The following is a 19036-nucleotide window of genomic DNA, read 5'->3' on the forward strand; positions in this document are numbered from 1 at the left end:
GGTTGCTGTTTGCTCACCTCTCCCTGAGCAGGACCACCTCTCCCTCCAGTGTGGTGAACTGATCCCTCATGGCAGCTATGGTGGTGAGGAGGGCCTGAGCCTGCTCTGCACTGAGGGTCGCTCTCCTCCTGTGGCTTGTCCTCCACTATGGTGGGAAGAGAGGTGCTGGATGTGCCTTTTTGGGTGAGGGTGGTGCTGGTGGAGTTTGTCTTGTGGGAGGGCATGTCACTGGTGGTGTCCTTCTCTCTCTCTGCTCTCTCCTTAATGGTCTGAAAGTCTGTTTCAAACAGCCTAAGGTTACCTTGCACCATGACAGTCCCAGTCTTGTAGAGGTTGATTGTTATCATGGTGCTGTCAGGGTCATCTGTCTCGTTCACTTTCAGCTTCCACCCATTACAGATTCCCTCTTTCTTTATGGATGGGTAGTGAGAGCAGACTGCTGAGCGCCATGCATTTGGCTGGTCAGTGAGAAAGATGAGATTACTCACATCACCGTTTTTGTAGAGGTCTGTGAAAAGGGTTTCTGGCCTCCCCTTTAGTAGATTCTGTTTAAAAGCTTTCCTTGTTGTGTCATTTTTGGCCTCTGGAGGGTAGAAAATGGACTCAGCGCTGAGGGGAGTGGGGACATGGTGCCTGTGGGCTCTGCTACTACTGCTGCTGCTGCTCTGTTCTGCTGCACCGTTGCTATGGCAACCAGTTTTGTTTGTCTGCTGCTGTTGCTAGCTAGCTCCTGTTTAGCTCAAAAACCAGCAAAAAGAGTGAAAAATCTTCACACACAAAAACAGAAGATATGTTTAAAGTTGGAGTCCGTGCTTCTTTTTGATTTACTCACTCAGTTTGGTCGTTTAATGTAGTTGTATTAATTCCCCTTGCTAGGTTTGTCCTAGCTCGATTTTCTGGCTGGCTTGTTAGCCTGCTGGCTAGGTTTTTGTTGTGTAGCTAGCTAGTGAGAGTCAACTTCTTAATTTGAGGCGCAAAGTTACTTTTTTTTCTATTCTGATTTAATATAGTTGTTGTTCATCACTTCTTGCCTTGAATTATTTTTAGATTCGAGTGTTTATCTCATTCTAAAAACAAAAAAACTGAAATAAATCAGGAGCTCATGTTGAGCATGACCTCTCTCTCTCTCTCTCTCTCTCTCTCTCTCTCTCTCTCTCTCCATAACTGTACTGTAAGGTCTTTGGTTCTCTCTCTCTCTCTCTCTCTCTCTCTCTCTCTCTCTCTCTCTCTCTCTCTCTCTCTCTCTCTCTCTCTCTCTCCAATGTACTCTTCTCTCTCTCTCTCCATACTGTACCATGTCTTTGTTCTCTCTCTCTCTCCATAACTGTACTGTAAGGTATTTGGTTCTCTCTCTCTCTCCATAACTGTACCATAAGGTCTTTGGTTCTCTCTCTCTCTCCATAACTGTACTGTAAGGTCTTTGGTTCTCTCTCTCTCTCTCTATAACTGTACCATAAGGTCTTTGGTTCTCTCTCGCTCTCCATAACTGTACTGTAAGGTCTTTGGTTCTCTCTCTCTCTCTCTCTCTCTCTCTCTCTCTCTCTCTCTCTCTCTCTCTCTCTCTCTCTCTCTCTCTCTCTCTCTCTCTCTCTCTCTCTCTCTCTCTCCATAACTGTACTGTAAGGTCTTTGGTTCTCTCTCACTCTCCATAACTGTACCATAAGGTCTTTGGTTCTCTCTCTCTCTCCATAACTGTACTGTAAGGTCTTTGGTTCTCTCTCTCTCTCCATAACTGTTCCATAAGGTCTTTGGTTCTCTCTCTCTCTCAACAGGGTGTTGGATCACAACCCTCTGAACAGTATCTCCCAAGACACCTTCACCGGCCTCACCTCCCTCATGTTCCTGTGAGTAGCACACACACACACACACACACACACACACACACACACACACACACACACACACACACACACACACACACACACACACACACACACACACACACACACACACACACATTAACACACAGATGCATGTGCATGCACACACACAAACACACACACACAATGTGTTTGGACAAAGGAAATATAATATCATTAATTAATGTGTAATTTATGTGTCATTCATTTCCTTTGTCCAAACACATTGGCTTCTTCCCTGCTCAATAAGACATCACAGTCTGACCTCATCTCCCGACGTTCTGTGACAAACGTCTGTTTTTGATGAGTAAACTGACCTCATCTCCCGACGTTCTGTGACAAACGTCTGTTTTTGATGAGTAAACTGACCTCATCTCCCAACGTTCTGTGACAAACGTCTGTTTTTGATTAGTAAACTGACCTCATCTCCCGACGTTCTGTGACAAACGTCTGTTTTTGATGAGTAAACTGACCTCATCTCCCGACGTTCTGTGACAAACGTGTAACATTTAGGCACACAGAAACAACTATATGGCTAAGTTTAGGCATGAATTCCAACTGGGTTAAGTGTTGGCATAGGGTTAACACAGAAATAACTCTAGGGTTAAGTTAAGGATTAAGGTTTGGGATAGGGTTAAAACTTTAGGTATTAATTCCAACTGGTTAAGTTAAGGATTAAAGTTTGGGATAGGGTTAAAATGTAGGTATTCATTCCAACTGGTTAAGTTAAGGATTAAGGTTTGGGACAGGGTTAAAACTTTAGGTATTAATTCCAACTGGTTAAGTTAAGGATTAAAGTTTGGGATAGGGTTAAAACTTTAGGTATTAATTCCAACTGGTTAAAGTTAAGGATTAAAGTTTGGGATAGGGTTAAAACTTTAGGTATTAATTCCAACTGGGCTCTCGGTCCCTCCCTCTGACACTTGTTCACATTGTTGTCTCTACTTGTTAATTCAGTGACATTCTTCACATCTTATTCTGCATTCAAACACACAGTATCGTCTGAGTAGGAATAATGCAATAATAATTAGTAAGTCTTTGACGTGACCTTTCTCAGAATGGTAGGTTCATTTCATGGGCCATTGGCTCCAAACACAATGTAACACAATTATCTCTTGCTCACTCGCTCTAGTTCTCTCTCTCTTTCTCACTCACTCTAGTTCTCTCTCTTTCTCACTCACTCTAGTTCTCTCTCTTTCTCACTCACTCTAGTTCTCTCTCTTTCTCACTCACTCTAGTTCTCTCTCTTGCTCACTCACTCTAGTTCTCTCTCTTTTCATTCACTCTAGTTCTCTCTCTTTTCACTCACTCTAGTTCTCTCTCTTTTCACTCACTCTAGTTCTCTCTCTTTCTCACTCACTCTAGTTCTCTCTCTTTTCACTCACTCTAGTTCTCACTCTTTCTCACTCACTCTAGTTCTCTCTCTTTCTCACTCACTCTAGTTCTCTCTCTTTCTCACTCACTCTAGTTCTCTCTCTTGCTCACTCACTCTAGTTCTCTCTCTTTTCACTCATTCTAGTTCTCTCTCTTTCTCACTCACTCTAGTTCTCTCTCTTTCTCACTCACTCTAGTTCTCTCTCTTTTCACTCATTCTAGTTCTCTCTCTTTTCACTCATTCTAGTTCTCTCTCTTTCTCACTCACTCTAGTTCTCTCTCTTTTCACTCACTCTAGTTCTCACTCTTTCTCACTCACTCTAGTTCTCTCTCTTTCTCACTCACTCTAGTTCTCTCTCTTTCTCACTCACTCTAGTTCTCTCTCTTTCTCACTCACTCTAGTTCTCTCTCTTTCTCACTCACTCTAGTTCTCACTCTTTCTCACTCACTCTAGTTCTCACTCTTTCTCACTCACTCTAATTCTCTCTCTTTCTCACTCACTCTAGTTCTCTCTCTTTCTCACTCACTCTAGTTCTCTCTCTTTCTCACTCACTCTAGTTCTCTCTCTTTCTCACTCACTCTAGTTCTCTCTCTTTCTCACTGTTATGATGAGTTTCTAGGTATCAAGTGATTACGAATGTAAGGATGTACTTAGACACTTTGTAGACAGTTAATGCAAATGTTTAATGACCAAAGGACAGAGCTTTGCCTTTTGACGTTTCCAACTGACTAACAAAAGAAACACCCTCCTTTATATACCCTTGGTCATCTTCCTTTCACATACATCTGGTAACCATCATAGGCCTCCCTGTCTCTGTTATTATTAACCTTTGCCCCCAGGTCACTACATCCTGTCCATCACTCACACTACCCTAAACCTCACTAATCTACCTTGACATAATGGAATGTAGACTTCATTGCCCCGAACTAATTATCTAGTAACTCTACCTCTGTCCTCACAATACTATGACGTTTCATCATTACAATCCATTATTTTTTTTATTTTTATTTTATTGTATTTTTTGTGGTAAGTGACATGACTTAACCCCAAACAATTCACATATAACTTTGTATAAAATTAAATATTCTCTAATCAGTAGTACATATATCTCTGACTAGATCCTAAACTATGCTAGATAACTTAAATTGATCCCCTTCTACCTTCTATACCTGAATCCAACTTGATTCTCAATATATTTAATCAACAAAGGTATACATTCTTATCTATCTTATGCGATATCAAACCTCTCAAACCTCTATAAACTCAGTCTGAGTAAAAGATAAACACATAATTAACTACTATATATTCATGATAATAATCTATGTAGTCAAATCCTTATTTTTCATATATAAGGAAAAATCCCACATAGACATCCCCATCTTAAAATGACCCCTTTTTCTGAGCCATGCAACCAAGAAAACCTACATCAACTAAATTGTGACCATCATGACATCTTCCCCACAAATACAAAGATCCATGACACTTTGTAAGTTACATGGATATTATAATCTGAACACATGAATATAAAAATAACAAAAACGTCCGTCTTCATCATCCATGCGCCGTCAGATGAACCCCAAGCTTATCACTGGTCACCTGGGGAGCTATCTGATCACCTGTCCACATCTACTTCCTGTAACTTTTAATTCCATGGCATACATTTCCAACTTAACATTCCCATACCTCAATCAACCTTATCAATGTACTCTAAACTGTAATAAGATGACATAGAATAATTATTAGTACTCTCCCTCCTTGTATTAACATTAACTGATACATCTCTAACTGTAATCACAGGCATGTTATTAATCGTTTGTACAGATCTTAAAATCAATCCCTGAACATTTTGAAAACAACAACCCCAAAACTATGGCTACAATGAGTACTATTGCCACTAGAGGACCTAGAATGCTTGCCATCCATGTTCCTATGGAATTACCACTAAACAACCTTGAAAATACTTCAACAACATTCAAATTACCATATCCTCCTAATCTTAATATAATAGCCTCCAATTCTATGTGATTATCAATTACGCATTCTAATGATTAACATCTCAGACCCAATTGCTTAACAACCCAAAATATACAATGTTCAACTCCTACTTTGTCCTCCTAATATACCTGATATGACATACACATTATAACACTCTAATATCGCTCCCTGTTAAATCATCACGTCCCTAAACTATTCCCGCTTTAATAATTCAACCAAATTCAGATCATATGAAAATATCATAACCTCATGATAATAACCAATTAATTACATGCCTATCAACATAGATATTTACCACTCTAAACATCCATATCAATATCACCCAATACTTCAACTGTATATAATGACTAATATGTTAATACATTAACCCAATTAATCAACATATTCATGATTTCATTCACAATCCTCACCTTAACTTCCATGTTTCAAACAGTATGAGTCAACAATGTCTACTCAAAATAAATCATATAAATCTATCCTAAGACATTACCTTAATGTATCACTGTTTAATCCCATAATGTCTATAAAAAAATTCTCAATTTAACAATCACTATCCTTCATTTTGAAAATAATTATACTAATACATACCAATAATTCACTTAAATTACTCATTAATCTTATAACTTATAACCAACCAAATTACTTAACTCAACCAAATTTAAAATGACAATCCTCATTCACTTTATCCTTATCACTGAAAATTAACTTTCAGAATGTCTACTTATATTAACATACATTATAAACATTCATACTTCAATTATGACTTTCCTCATCCTGAAAATAAATACAGATCATTATCTCAATGCATTCTTAATACTATCAATTTAGCAGTGTATATACCTACTACCCAAATTATCACTTAAATCTTCTGGCGTCTCTTCATGACGTTCTTCAGACATCTTCATATTTCAAAATGACTTTCCCATGACAATGTCACAACCACAATGTCTCATTCGATTCACCACCAACTCCACAACCTCATTGTCTTATCCATTTGCCAACCATTATACCAACAACATGAGCAATGTTGCATTTGAACAAATCTTTCTCCATTCTCACTCAATGGTGGACTCCTTTCCCACCCCTTCGATATAAAACATGAGAAAATCCTTTGATATCGTTCGATTGGTTATTGTATACCAGTTGCATGTAGAAATTGTATTTTACAAAAACGTCTTCAACGCCTCTGATATTCATCTTCAGCCGGTTCATATGTTGCTACTTTTATTTATTATATAGGTTCACACCATGCTAGGCCAAATGATCCCTTATTATGCATCAAGATACCATCTGTATTTACCTCGCTAGAAGACAAAAACACAACAATTTAATTGATTTAATTTCTAAACCAATAAATCCATATAAACATTTACCTTATGACAAATTATTATGTTTTAACAATTATTCTTAATACCAATTTCTAATATACTTCCCAATTTCTATTATACAAACCCTTTAAATACATATAACCGAATGGAATGACAACCAGTTGATTCGTGAAAATCTGGAAATCTGGAAATTATTGGAGGTCTATAGCTCTGTTCCTCCACTGAGGTAATCAGCCATAACCCACAGCTCATCAGTATCCTTCATCTGACATCGTCTTCCATCACCTGATAATTGTCATCAACCGTATCCTCATCTCTAGATCATCCGTTTCCTCGTAGCCATCTGTAGCATTGGTTGACATGATACTTGTTCAATCTCCCCTCTATCCATACCTCCGTCGGTGTAGACTGTGTGATGATGCATGAACCTTCTGTCACGCCCTGACTCAGGGGACTCTTATATGTTGAGTCAGGTGTGATTATTCTATGTTGTGTATATCTATGTGTATTATCTAGGTTTTGTAGTTCTATGTTTGGCCGGGTGTGATTCCCAATCAGAGGCAGCTGTCGCTCGTTGTCTCTGATTGGGGATCATACTTAGGCAGCCTATTGGCACTATATGGGTTGTGGGATCTTGTTCCGTGAGTAGAGCTTGTTTGTGTTTAGCCTTAGGACACGTTTTATTGGTTTGTTGTTTTGTCGTGTGTTTATCATTTAAATAAACATTTACGCATTTCACGCTGCGCCTTGGTCTGACCCGTCCTTCAACGTACGTGACAGAAGATCCCACCAAACACGGACCAAGCAGCGTGCCCAGGAGCAAACAGCCTGGACATGGGAGGAGATCCTGTACGGAAAGGGATCCTGGACATGGGAGGAAATTCAGGCTGGGATGGATCGCCGTCCTTGGGAGGAGACAGTGGAGGTCCGGTATTAGAGAGGAGCAACGGCAACGCAGAAGGCGCCGGCCGAGGAAGAAACCCGAGAGACAGCCCCAAGAAAAAAAAAATTTGGGGGGCTAAAGGGGTGGTCGGGGAGCGATGGAGAAGAGCTCCGACCACTGCACTCGTGGGGGCTCAGGGTGGAGTCCTCACGGGAGGAGGACTGGGCGCAGAGAGTGAAAAATTGGTACAGTCGGAGATCTCTGACATCAGTTCCCAGTCCGGTACACCTCGTGTCTGCGTCTCGCACCAAGACAGTGGTGCGTGTCCCCAGTCCGGTACGGCCTGTTCCTGCTCCTCGCACCAAGCCAGTGGTGCGTGTCCCCAGTCCGGTACGGCCTGTTCCTGCTCCTCGCACCAAGCCAGTGGTGCGCGTCGCTAGCCCGGTACGTCCCGTTCCTGCTCCTCGCACCAAGCCAGTGGTGTGTGTCCCCAGTCCGGTCCAGCCTGTTCCTGCTCCTCGCACCAAGCCAGTGGTGCATGTCGTCAGTTTGGCCCGGCCCGTGCCTGCTCCTCGCACCAGACCAGTGGTGTGTGTGTCCAGTCCGGCACGGCCCGTGCCCGTTCCACCGGTGCCTTATCCAGCTCCGGTCAGCTGCTCCACTCCGGAGCCAGAGCAGTCCGCTCCCCCGGGGTACAGTCCAGCTCCGGTCAGCTGCTCCACTCCGGAGCTAGAGCAGTCCGTTCCACCGGTGCCCAGTCCAGCTCCGGTCAGCGGCTCCACTCCGGAGCCAGAGCAGTCCGCTCCACCGGTGCCTAGTCCAGCTCCGGTCAGCAGCTCTACTCCGGAGCCAGAGCAGTCTGCTCCACCGGTGCCCAGTCCAGCTCCGGTCAGCAGCTCCAGTCCGGAGCCAGAGCAGTCCGCTCCACCGGTGCCCTGTCCAGCTCCGGTCAGCGGCTCCAGTCCAGACCCAGACGTCAGCCCCTCTCCAGGTTCGTGGTCTCCCACACCAGGGTCCAGACAGGGCTTGGTACTTTATGGGAGGAAGGAGAGGGGAAGCAGTGCGCCGAGGTCCAGACCAGACCAGGGGCACAATAGGGAGGCGGAGAGTATGTGGTCGTCACGCCCGGAGCCGGATCCGCCTCCGAGGCGGAATGCCCACCCGGCCCCTACCCTGATATGTAAAGGTTGTGCGGTCGGAGTCCGCACCCTTGGGGGGGTGGGGGGGGTACTGTCACGCCCTGACTCAGGGGACTCTTATATGTTGAGTCAAGGTGTGAAGATTCTATGTTGTGTATATCTATGTGTATTATCTAGGTTTTGTAGTTCTATGTTTGGCCGGGTGTGTTTCCCAATCAGAGACAGCTGTCGCTCGTTGTCTCTGATTGGGGATCATACTTAGGCAGCCTGTTGGTAATTATGGGTTGTGGGATCTTGTTCCGTGTCGGAGGCTTGGTTTGTGTTTAGCCTTAGGACTTCACGTTTCGTTGGTTTGTTGTTTTGTTTAGTGTGTTTATATAAAATATAATGTATAGAACTGACATGATCCTGTGCTCTGCGCTACGTGACAGATAAACATGTCTTTTCCATACATTTCTTCTTCAGCATGTGGGAGTTTTCTACATCATATTTTCATCACATCTTCTACAACTCGTGGTCCTCTGTAGCTCAATTGGTAGAGCATGGTGCTTGTAACGCCAGGGTAGTGGGTTCGATCCCCGGGACCACCCATACGTAAAAATGTATGGGTATTTCCCTTCATTCCAGCTATAGTGTTTTCAGACCCCTATACTTTTTCTACGTTTTGTTACGTTACAGCCTTATTCTAAAATTGATTAAATTGTTTTTTCCCCCTCATCAATCTACACACAATACCCCATAATGACAAAGCATATTATTATTATTATTATTATTAAATAAACATGTACGCATTTCACGCTGCGCCTTGGTCTGACCCGTCCTTCAACGTACGTGACCTTCTTCCTTCACTAGTTCTATGATCATGCAGAATCCTTCTCCATTTATCACCATCTCTCTGTGGATTGTGTCCTTCTATCAGCGTACCAATAGTCTCTGCTGCAAAAACACACACACAGACAAAACAAAACAATGCTCCGCCGAAGCGGTGCCATCTTCCTCCTTTGTGTTAGAAAAGTCCTACAATGGTACATATAGATCTAGGAATCTCTCTCTCTTACTTGCCCCTCCATCAAGGTAGCCATCAACCCCTATTACTAACCTTCCCACTTGGGTGTTGTCCATCAATGACTTCCTTAATCCTTCACCACCACATAGTCTCCAAGTCGCAGAAAATGTACAGATTCTCCTGGTAGGTCTGGCAGACAAGCCTTCACCCTTTCGAAAGAAAGTCTGCATAACATTGTTAGTTGAGACACAGCATGCTACTTCATCCAGTCTTCTTATCAGTCCTGATAAGCCTTTTACATTAGGAAGTGCACATTCTTGCAGCTTGTTGCAGTCTACTAATGTCATAGAAAGGCCTCCTCTAAATTCTTCCTTATACCACAAATACATTTTCCCCTAAAACATTTAATCTAACCCATAACACATTACTTACTGCTGCTCATATTCTTAATACAATATGCAAATTTTGTGATTCATGCTTTCAAAAACAAAACACGAACATTGTTTATTAAATCATCATAAAAATGAAATAAAAAAGACAACCTTTGATAATACCTCAAATTACTTCTATCCCGTAAAGTAATCCAAGATTAGTATAATTGACTATCAACAGGTATCCCTCATTCAGGATAGCTCTCTCTCTCTCCCTTGTTATTATATAGCCAAATCATATTAAAATCAAATTATAAAGCACTTCACAATAGTCCGTTTTAATAAATTACCCTCAACTCAGTAAAATGAACTATCTTAAATTCCTCAGCCCTTGTTTCTAGGATTACTAGTGTGGATGATCAGATCACACCAGAAAGTCAGAACAGAGTTCAGAGGTCATTGAAATCATTCAACGAATTGTTCCATCAAATAGTATACTAATCATTACCAACATTCAAAACATCTAATAAATGTTATGTACCCCCAAGTGTACATAAAATCCTCATGACATTTATTCTCATAAGAAATCATGTATACCCAAAACTCAGTCAAAAAGAATAAAAAACGTCATAAAATTCACTGTGTGTGCTCCTTTAAGACTTATCACCTTTGACCTGTTGAAACTCCTAACACTCAAAATAACAACCTTTTATAACATCATACTAGGTGTGTTGTGTGTTTATTTGAAAAACCCATTTGAAAAACAAATAAAACAAACATGGCCAGGCCTCATATAATTTGGTAGCTCCCTATTACAACCTAAAAATAAGACTACTTAATTTAACTAACTATTTCCACCCTAGCCTACAGACTTTTGAAATATCCCAATGAGATATAAAGAAATCCCCATGTTCCTGGAAGAGAAAGTATACATTTCGTTAACATGTAATCAACAATCCAAAGATAGTAATTACACACAAAACATGATACATACAGTGGGGAGAACAAGTATTTGATACACTGCCGATTTTGCAGGTTTTCCTACTTACAAAGCATGTAGAGGTCTGTACTTTTTATCATAGGTACACTTCAACTGTGAGAGACGGAATCTAAAACAAAAATCCAGAAAATCACATTGTATGATTTTTAAGTAATTAATTTGCATTTTATTGCATGACATAAGTATTTGATAGATCCGAAAAGCAGAACTTAATATTTGGTACAGAAACCTTTGTTTGCGATTACAGAGATAATATGTTTCCTGTAGGTCTTGACCAGGTTTGCACACACTGCAGCAGGGATTTTGGCCCACTCCTCCATACAGACCTTCTCCAGATCCTTCAGGTTTCGGGGCTGTCGCTGGGCAATACGGGCTTTCAGCTCCCTCCAAAGATTTTCTATTGGGTTCAGGTCTGGAGACTGGCTAGACCACTCCAGGACCTTGAGATGCTTCTTACGGAGCCACTCCTTAGTTGTCCTGGCTGTGTGTTTCGGGTCATTGTCATGCTGGAAGACTCAGCCACGACCCATCTTCAATGCTCTTACTGAGGGAAGGAGGTTGTTGGCCAACATCTCGCGATACATGGCCCCATCCATCCTCCCCTCAATACGGTGCAGTCGTCCTGTCCCCTTTGCAGAAAAGCATCCCCAAAGAATGATGTTTCCACCTCCATGCTTCACGGTTGGGATGGTGTTCTTGGGGTTGTACTCATCCTTCTTCTTCCTCCAAACACGGCGAGTGGAGTTTAGACCAAAAAGCTCTATTTTTGTCTCATCAGACCACATTACCTTCTCCCATTCCTCCTCTGGATCATCCAGATGGTCATTGGCAAACTTCTGTTTGATTGAGTGTGTGGACAGGTGTCTTTTATACAGGTAACGAGTTCAAACAGGTGCAGTTAATACAGGTAATGAGTGGAGAACAGGAGGGCTTCTTAAAGAAAAACTAACAGGTCTATGAGAGCCGGAATTCTCACTGGTTGGTAGGTGATCAAATACTTATGTCATGCAATAAAATGCAAATTAATTACTTAAAAATCATACAATGTGATTTTCTGGATTTTTGTACAATATTATAACTTACTTCTTTAACCACATTTCTTATGGTCCGATTTATTCATTAAACCTTATCACATGATCCAACAACGGTACAAACGTAGAAAACTCATATTAATTTACTTTTTCACCCACGACGTACGTCTACATTTGTGTGAGCAAGTTAATATATAATTATTATTCCAATTATTATTTTATGAAACCTCTAATAATCACCTACTCGTACGTAAAATTGATCATATTTTCACATTTGTCACAAACTCCATATAGACCGTTAGAATCTTTTAGATACTCACATAATGGAATACTCATTCAACCCAAATCAGCCTCTCCTTCATTCTCTCAGCGGAACCAAAAAACAGACAGTAATTTCCAAGGACACTGCTGTTGCTGCCCCATAAAATACAGACTTCCACTACTTTCTACAATAACATCAAGCTCTATTTACCCCTTATAACTACTATCCTGAGGATATTCATTATCACCTCTATGCTTACCTATCGCTATGTCATTTCATGCAATGTTAGTAACATTCAATGTTAGTAATTAAACAGTTACATCAAATATCCACTTCTGATAATGTATTAAAATGTAGTTCCTATTTGTCGTTTTTTTTGGTGCTATGATTCAATATGTTACATGTCATTGGCTCCCTCTCCTAGCCATTTTGAGTAATTCATAAAAATATTAATTCAAAAGGGCCTTAAACCCACTCATTCATAATGGTTTTTTTAACCATTTATGAATTAAACATCACAATAAAGGATTCGTGCTCTGTTGGGGCCTCGAACCTCACAACTCTGCACTAAGGACTGTAACCTTCAACTGTAGGCCTCAAACCTACACCAAAATACCTGATAGGGCCTTTATAACCTTCTATTAAGTATTTTTTTTACTTCAACTGTAGGCCTCGAACTTACTACCAAGGACTTGAACCTCTGATTCTATTTTGTAATGTCGTACACTCCATAATCTCGTCATGTTGAGGACTCGAACCTCACATCTTTCTACGTTCGTCTACCAAAGACGTTTATCGCTGAGGACTCGAACCTCGCATCTTTCTGATGTCTATCCTGTCGTCACGGGACTGACATAACCAATCTACCTTACTTTAGGACACGAATCTAACTTATCATAATAAAAGAGCCTAGACCCAATGTTGTTAAAACCCATTCTACTACTTCTGTTTTATGTTTGGTCCTTTACTCAGACCAAACCCTGTTTAGAATAATAGCACCCTATTATCATCAAATTTAATTAACTCCTTACATCTCATTACTTAACTCAATACAACTCATCGTCCCCCTTTAAAAATATTGAATTTAAAAGTTCGTTACAGTTCAGCTTTACCACAGATAAGCAGATTTTGACATAATAAAAAAAAATGAAAGTCTGCTTACCTGTTAGTTGAGCTGTAGACTGCATCCTGTTCGTGAAAACACCAATCTGTTATGATGAGTTTCTAGGTATCAAGTGATTACGAATGTAAGGATGTACTTAGACACTTTGTAGACAGTTAATGCAAATGTTTAATGATCGGTACCGGGTCAGAGACACCAAAGGACAGAGCTTTGCCTTTTGACGTTTCCAACTAACTAACAAAAGAAACACCCTCCTTTATATACCCTTGGTCATCTTCCTTTCACATACATCTGGTAACCATCATAGGCCTCCCTGTCTCTGTTATTATTAACCTTTGCCCCCAGGTCACTACATCCTGTCCATCACTCACACTATCCTAAACATCACTAATCTACCTTGAAATAATGGAATGTAGACTTCATGGCCCCAAACTAATTATCTAGTAACTCTACCTCTGTCCTCACAATACTATGACATTTCATCATTACACCACTCACTCTAGCTCTTTCTCTTTCTCACTCACTCTAGTTCTCTCTCTTTCTCACTCACTCTAGTTCTCTCTCTTTCTCACTCACTCTAGTTCTCTCTCTTTCTCACTCACTCTAGTTCTCTCTCTTTTCACTCACTCTAGTTCTCTCTCTTTTCACTCACTTTAGTTCTCTCTCTTTCTCACTCACTCTAGTTCTCTCTCTTTCTCACTCACTCTAGTTCTCTCTCTTTCTCACTCACTCTAGTTCTCTATCTTTCTCACTCACTCTAGTTCTTTCTCTTTCTCACTCACTCTAGTTCTCTCTCTTTCTCACACACTCTAGTTCTCTCTCTTTCTCACTCACTCTAGTTATCTCTCTTTCTCACTCACTCTAGTTCTCTCTCTTTTTCACTCACTCTAGTTCTCTCTTTTTTTCACTCACTCTAGTTCTCTCTCTTTTTCACTCACTCTAGTTCTCTCTCAACTCACTCACTCTAGTTCTCTCTCTTTCTCACTCACTCTAGTTCTCTCTCTTTCACACTCACTCTAGTTATCTCTCTTTCTCACTCACTCTCCCTATCCCTTTCAGGTTTATTCGCCAGGTGCAGGTGCACAGGATACAACAGTACAGTGAAATTCTTATCTTGAGAGCTCTTTCCCAACAATTCAGTGATAGTAATAATAATAATAATATAGATAATATAGATAATAATAGAAGATATAAGAGTTAAAGAAACATGAGAATGCAAGTATATACAGGCCAGTACCTTATTCAATGTGCAGGGGTACTGGAGTGGTTGAGGTGGGTTTATACATAAAAAGTGACTGGTAGTAGGATATACATGTAATGGCTGAAAAGTGACTGGTACCAGGAATATATACATTTACATTACATTTACGTCATTTAGCAGACACTCTTATCCAGCGCGACTTACAAATTGGTGCATTCACCTTATAGTGGGATAACCACTTTACAATATGTTTTTTTTTTTCTTCTTTTTTTTTTCTTCTTTCTTTGGGGTGGGGTAAGGGGGGGTAGAAGGATTACTTTATCCTATCCCAGGTATTCCTTAAAGAGGTGGGGTTTCAAGTGTCTCCGAAAGGTGGTGAGTGACTCCGCTGTCATGGCGTCGTGAGGGAGCTTGTTCCACCATTGGGGTGCCAGAGCAGCGAACAGTTTTGACTGGGCTGAGCGGGAACTGTGCTTCCGCAGAGGTAGGGGGGCCAGCAGGCCAGAGGTGGATGAACGCAATGCCCTCGTTTGGGTGTAGGGACTGATCAGAGCCTGAAGGTACAGAGGTGCCGTTCCCCTCACAGCTCCGTAGGGAAGCACCATGGTCTTGTAGCAGATGCGAGCTTCAACTGGAAGCCAGTGGAGTGTGCGGAGGAGCGTGGTGACGTGAGAGAACTTGGGAAGGTTGAACACCAGACGGGCTGCGGCATTCTGGATGAGTTGTAGGGGTTTAATGGCACAGGCAGGGAGCCCAGCCAACAGCGAGTTGCAGTAATCCAGACGGGAGATGACAAGTGCCTGGATTAGGACCTGTGCCGCTTCCTGTGTAAGGCAGGGTCGTACTCTCCGAATGTTGTAGAGCATGAACCTACAGGATCGGGTCACCGCCTTGATGTTAGCGGAGAACGACAGGGTGTTGTCCAGGGTCACGCCAAGGCTCTTCGCACTCTGGGAGGAGGACACAACGGAGTTGTCAACCGTGATGGCGAAATCATGGAACGGGCAGTCCTTCCCCGGGAGGAAGAGCAGCTCCGTCTTGCCGAGGTTCAGCTTGAGGTGGTGATCCGTCATCCACACTGATATGTCTGCCAGACATGCAGAGATGCAATTCGCCACCTGGTTATCAGAAGGGGGAAAGGAGAAGATGAGTTGTGTGTCATCTGCGTAGCAATGATAGGAGAGGCCATGTGAGGATATGACAGAGCCAAGTGACTTGGTGTATAGCGAGAATAGGAGAGGGCCTAGAACTGAGCCCTGGGGGACACCAGTGGTGAGAGCACGTGGTGCGGAGACAGATTCCCGCCACGCCACTTGGTAGGAGCGACCGGTCAGGTAGGACACAATCCAAGAGTGAGCCGCGCCGGAGATGCCCAACTCAGAGAGGGTGGAGAGGAGGATCTGATGGTTCACAGTATCAAAGGCAGCAGACAGGTCTAGAAGGACAAGAGCAGAGGAGAGAGAGTTAGCTTTAGCAGTGCGGAGAGCCTGTGTGACACAGAGAAGAGCAGTCTCAGTTGAATGACCAGTCTTGAAACCTGACTGGTTTGGATCAAGAAGGTCAGTCTGAGAGAGACAGCAAGAGAGTTGGCTAAAGACGGCACGCTCAAGAGTTTTGGAGAGAAAAGAAAGAAGGGATACTGGTCTGTAGTTGTTGACATCAGAGGGATCGAGTGTTGGTTTTTTGAGAAGGGGTGCAACTCTCGCTCTCTTGAAGACGGAAGGGACATAGCCAGCAGTCAAGGATGAGTTGATGAGCGAGGTGAGGTAAGGGAGAAGGTCACCAGAGATGGTCTGGAGAAGAGAGGAGGGGATAGGGTCAAGCGGGCAGTTTGTTGGGCGGCCGGCCGTCACAAGTCACAAGGTTTCATCTGGAGAGAGAGGGGAGAAAGAAGTCAAAGCATAGGGTAGGGCAGTGTGAGCAGGACCAGCCGTGTCATTTGACTTAACAAACGAGGATCGGATGTCGTCAACCTTCTTTTCAAAATGGTTGACGAAGTCATCCACAGAGAGGGGGGGGGGTGGAGGATTCAGCAGGGAGGAGAAGGTGGCAAAGTGCTTCCTAGGGTTAGAGGCAGATGCTTGGAATTTAGAGTGGTAGAAAGTGGCTTTAGCAGCAGAAACAGATGAAGAAAATGTAGAGAGGAGGGAGTGAAAAGATGCCAGGTCCGCAGGGAGTCTAGTTTTCCTCCATTTCCGCTCGGCTGCCCGGAGCCCTGTTCTGTGAGCTCGCAATGAGTCGTTAAGCCACGGAGCAGGAGGGGAGGACCAAGCCGGCCGGGAGGATAGGGGACATAGAGAGTCAAAGGATGCAGAAAGGGAGGAGAGGAGGGTTGAGGAGGCAGAATCAGGAGATTGGAGGGAGAAGGATTGAGCAGAGGGAAGAGTTGATAGGATGGAAGAGGAGAGCGTAGCGGGAGAGAGAGAGCGAAGACTGCGACGGCGCATTACCATCTGAGTAGGGGCAGAGTGAGTAGTGTTGGAGGAGAGCGAGAGAGAAAAGGATACAAATAGTGGTTGGACACATGGAGGGGAGTTGCAGTGAGATTAGTAGAAGAACAGCATCTAGTAAAGATGAGGTCAAGCGTATTGCCTGCCTTGTGAGTAGGGGGGGACGGTGAGAGGGTGAGGTCAAAAGAGGAGAGGCGTGGAAAGAAGAAGGCAGAGAGAAATGAGTCAAAGGTAGACGTAGGGAGGTTGAAGTCACCCAGAACTGTGAGGGGTGAGCCATCCTCAAGAAAGGAACTTATCAAGGCGTCAAGCTCATTGATGAACACTCCAAGGGAACCTGGAGGGCGATAAATGACAAGGATGTTAAGCTTGAATGGGCTAGTGACTGTGACAGCATGGAATTCAAATGAGGAGATAGACAGTTGGGTCAGGGGAAAAAGAGAGAATGTCCACTTGGGAGAGATGAGGATTCCTGTGCCACCACCCTGCTGACCAGATGCTCTCAGGTTATGCGAGAACACATGGTCAGACGAGGAGAGAGCAGTAGGAGTAGCAGTGTTTTCAGTGGTAATCCATGTTTCTGTCAATGCCAAGAAGTCGAGGGACTGGAGGGTAGCATAGGCTGAGATTAACTCTGCCTTGTTGGCCGCAGAACGGCAGTTCCAGAGGCTGCCTGAGACCTGGAACTCCACGTGGGTAGTGTGTGCAGGGACCACCAGGTTAGAGAGGCAGTAGCCACGCGGTGTGAGGCGTTTGTATAGCCTGTGCGGAGAGGAGAGAACAGGGATAGACAGAGGCATAGTTGACAGCCTACAGAAAATGGGTACAATAATGCAAAGGAGATCGGAATGAAATGAACTAAACATCTGGGAAAGCGAGAGAGCGGGGCCTCCCTCACTTACGTTTCACTGAAACACCCAAATATAACTCTCCCAACTTCCACCTCAGAAACTATAATTGTTGTAAACTACAGCAGTTCAATGTTTTCTAGGAATAGACTAACTCAGTTTATTCAGCTAGCTAACTTGGTACAGTATTCTTCCGTGAAAACCGTCCAGGGCACCTAGTCATATGACGCCACAGCCAGCTAGCATGCCGGCCTCCAACAACACGGTTTAGCACCAATACTCGGCCACAACAAACCACCAGTGTGTCAACACGCCAAGCAGATCATTCGTGTCCATATATAAATATATATAAATACTTATGGTAATATACTAATGGTAATATATACATTTATACCATGGCATTGTTGAATACTTGTTTCTGATTGGCTTGAAGGGCATTCTAGAGCGTGCATTATTTCGCTATAATGCACAGTATATTTGCACCGTAGAATTTAATGGCTACAGTTCATTCTTACACGTTCTATGTTTGAGCTGCTTTTGAAAGAAAAAGTTGAATTGAAACATTATTGGCATTGTTAAATTCGATTTTCATAATGGCTAGCTCGTCTGTTTGTTGAATGAACACACTTCTAGCGGCAAATGTGTTAAATTATAGCCATGGTATAAAAGGAATAATCAACTCGGGGCTCTATGCGTTCTCTGGTAATAATGCAACTCACGGAGTGTTGACTCCGCTAGCGCGTCGTGGAACAAAAACTTCCATGTCTTTCATTATTTTCCATAGAACGCATAGCCCCACGTTGATTATCCCTTACGTAAACAGGATTTAATAGTGACCAGTAGCAGGATAAATAGAGAGATACTAATGGTGATCAATAATCAATGGACAGCAGTGTAATGGAGTAATCTAATCAATAATAATTTTTGCAGCAGTTTAGGTTGTGTTTGAGTGGGTAGGGACTTGTGGATGGGCATAGAGTCAGTGTGGATAGTCTGTGAGAGACGGAGAGTAGTAGTTGTTAGCCATTTAACATCTTATGACCAGGGGATAGAAGCTGTTTAGGAGTCTGTTTGTCTGAGCCTTGATGCAATGGTACCGCCTGCCAGACGGAAGCATGGATAACAGTCCATGTCTCGGGTGGCAGTAGTCTTTGGCAATTTTTCA

General features: G+C 42.7%; 1 protein-coding gene across 1 annotated transcript in view; it reads left to right on the forward strand.

The window, feature by feature from the left end:
• The window catches only part of LOC121541353 (relaxin receptor 2-like), a 178376-nt gene that overhangs the window by 93808 nt on the left and 65532 nt on the right, over positions 1-19036 (forward strand). Inside the window, 1 exon segment of the mRNA XM_045207960.1 lies at positions 1773-1844. Coding sequence (XP_045063895.1) covers positions 1773-1844 — 72 coding nt within the window.

Source organism: Coregonus clupeaformis, chromosome 27 (genome assembly GCF_020615455.1).
Source record: "Coregonus clupeaformis isolate EN_2021a chromosome 27, ASM2061545v1, whole genome shotgun sequence".
NCBI lineage: Eukaryota > Metazoa > Chordata > Actinopteri > Salmoniformes > Salmonidae > Coregonus > Coregonus clupeaformis.